Here is a 3,037-nt window from a genome sequence, read left to right on the forward strand (position 1 = left end):
ATGAGCTTCAAGTGGAGCTAAGTTTCAAATTATCATTGCACATTGAGAAATATTTTCTTGTACTTTACACAGGCATGGACATATACACACAAACACACTCACACAAACTACGTACAAATGGACTGATACCAGGAAGCGTATTTGAAAAAGTATTTTGAAGAACCAATGACATTTCCCCTCAGAAATCGTGTTGTTATTTTTCCAGTACAAAAGGTTACTAATCTTATATTTCACACTATTTCAAATAATGCTTTTTCTGGGACCATCCTTTTCTAATTTTCCTTTCTAAACACCAGAAACATAAACTTCTGGGCCACTAACCCCAGAAGACCATCCATCACCATAACCCGTAACAACCATGCTGTTTTCAAATGTATACATGCCATCAGCCAGCAGTATGAAAACCAGTGACATCCAATTAAAATAATCATGTAGAGGTTAAGGAGCTATGTTTATATTTTCAAAATGATAAATAAGTATCATGGTTTTATTCTGAATTTTCAAATCCTGAACACTCATTAGTTTTTTAATGTTATCAAAATGAATAGCATGTACATTGGTAACAAAAACTGGAAGGCATACTGAAACCAGAAAGTACTGATCTCAAAGTATATGTTATTAAGGATGCCAACCCAAGTTGCATTTGATGCATTCATTTTTGTTTCTGGTTGTCAGCATTGCTATAGTAACTGAGAAATATACTTTATATTAATCATTTTTTTCAAGAAGTCACAATTGTTGGAATTAGAAAACTCCTCCCAATTTAGTCATTCACTGGGAGGAAAGCAGCAATTACACTCTTGAAACTGATATTCAGAATGTTGGTAAAAGATATGTTCTTTTTTTCCTAAAGGTGACCTGATTTTTGATAAATTTGTTTTCTTGACAAGTAATCACTCTTTAGTCAATAGTCCTTTGCCTTAGTCAGCTGGGCTGCTGTAACAAAATACTACAGACTGGGTGGTTTAAACAACAGAAATTTATTTCTCACAGTTCTGGAGGCTGAGAAGTCTAAAATCAAGGTACTAGCAGATTCAGGTCCAGGTGAGAACCCTCTTCCCAGTTTGCAGATGACTATCTTCTACTGCGTCCTCATATGGCAGAGAAAGAGACAGAGGCAGAGAAGCAGAGGCAGACAGAGGCCTCTGGTCTCTCCTCATCTTCTTATAAGGACGCTAATCCCATCATGGGTGTCCCACCCTCTAAACCTAACATTGGACTTAGGGCTTCAAAGTATGAATTGGCAGAGTGAGGAGAGAGGACACAAACATTCAGTCCATAACAGTCTCTAATTGGACAATGTGCATATGAATTTTTTCTACATGGTGCTTTTGCATGTTTTGAACTGGAACATCTTGGAAAAGTCAAACATTCTCCAGTTTATCCCAGTCCCTGCCACTCCTTACTGTCACTCCTTACTAGATACTCAATGATGTTGTCTACCAAGCCTCTGTAGATACTTGAATAATAATTGACTCTTGATATAAGCCATTTAACTTCTCAAAATTTAGCAAGATTTTGGTATTAATATGCTCTTTTGATTCTCTCTTATAGGATGGAGAACCTAATAAGGGGAAGGCATCCCCCACAATATCAGAGAAGTCCTTGTAAAGAAGTTCGTGCAGCACTTCGGAAGAGGCCTGAAGAAGAGTGTAAGTATGATTAATAGGATTATCTGTGTCCTAGATAGATTTTGGTGAGTAGCATTGTAAAAGTACAGGCTAATCTTTAAGAAATTAATCAAATAATAGAGGTACTTAATATTTATTGAATCAAATTGACTTGATTTTAAAAAATGTATTACCACATGTTACCTGGATTAAGACAACATTAAGAGCCTTATTTAGATGCTCTACTGATAATTGGTTTCCTTGTTCAGATGAGATTGGAAAAGTGTGCACAATCTAACACATCTTTCTCAGATATTTATTTCGTGAACATGACTATTTTTGAGGCATCCAGAAGTTAAAGCATTTTTTTTAAATGTGTTTAAAATCAACATTTTTCAGTTTCCTTTGACAACAATGCTCTTTCAATATATATTTTTTTAAACTGAGGACTCTTTGAAAACCACTACATTAGACTAAAGAATAAATATCTAATGGTAAATATAAATTCACTAGACAAACAGAAACATTTGTTTTAATCCCATTTTGGAAAATATTTTTGAAAATGGAAGGTATGTATCTCACCATAAACTCATTGTACTCCATCTTCATATTACTGAATATTAGAATATATAATTGTGTGTAGATATTTTTAAAAACATTTCTACTCTGTAGCATTGTTGGAAACGTTTGACACAATATTTGCATTTTAAGTTTCTAAGAAGTCCCATCATGCCAACTTTCCTCGTGGTATTTGCATGTAATTATTTTCATGGAAGTAAATCACATACCATTATGACAAAAATTTACCTCAATTTTGTCCTTTTCCAGGAACTTACATTTCATCAGGATTGAGCTAATGCAGTGGGTTCACGGGCGGGTACAGTTTAGTAGCCTTTTAAAATTACATTGGCATTTTAAATTAGTTTGAAGTATGCTGTTCTGAATAAAGACCAAATATATCGAAGCTGGGCACCCTCGTGGAAAGTCAAGTGTTTTTGTTTTGTTCCATTTTATTATAAAGTCAATAGACAACCTGATTCGGCATCTCTGTCATTCAATGTAGTGTTAGTTTTCTTTTAATTGGTAGATTTACAGCTTCTAACACTCTAAACAGTATCCAATTCAAACTAAAATTTGAAAAGGAAGATTGAGTTCATGGGTATTCTAAAATAAAAACTATAAGATGCATACTATTGCAATATAAAAGTATTGCTTTTTCATTGTGTTCATAGGAAAACATTGCGGTTTCTCCTCTGATAGTTCAACAAAATCAGCTTAGTCGATGGTATAGTTCTGCAAACTTTATTTAAAAACTTAGAAGGGCTCCGGCTGAGTGGCGCATTGGTTAAGAGCTGGCTTGAGACGCCAGAGGGCCCTGGTTCAGATCCCACATATGAGGGCCAGTGACACTGCCCTCTACAGCTAAG

At 34.9% G+C, this 3,037-nt stretch overlaps 1 protein-coding gene across 1 annotated transcript in view; it reads left to right on the forward strand.

Moving 5' to 3' along the window:
* The window catches only part of LOC109377361 (leucine-rich repeat-containing protein 7-like), a gene marked incomplete at its 3' end in the record, with an annotated part of 219,158 nt that overhangs the window by 108,450 nt on the left and 107,671 nt on the right, over window positions 1-3,037 (forward strand). Inside the window, exon 2 of the mRNA XM_019633698.1 lies at window positions 1,555-1,652. Coding sequence (XP_019489243.1) covers window positions 1,556-1,652 — 97 coding nt within the window. The remainder of the gene's footprint in view (window positions 1-1,554; window positions 1,653-3,037) is intronic.

The sequence above is a fragment of the Hipposideros armiger genome, unplaced genomic scaffold, assembly GCF_001890085.2.
Source record: "Hipposideros armiger isolate ML-2016 unplaced genomic scaffold, ASM189008v1 scaffold_1375, whole genome shotgun sequence".
In the NCBI taxonomy this organism is placed as follows: Eukaryota; Metazoa; Chordata; class Mammalia; order Chiroptera; family Hipposideridae; genus Hipposideros; species Hipposideros armiger.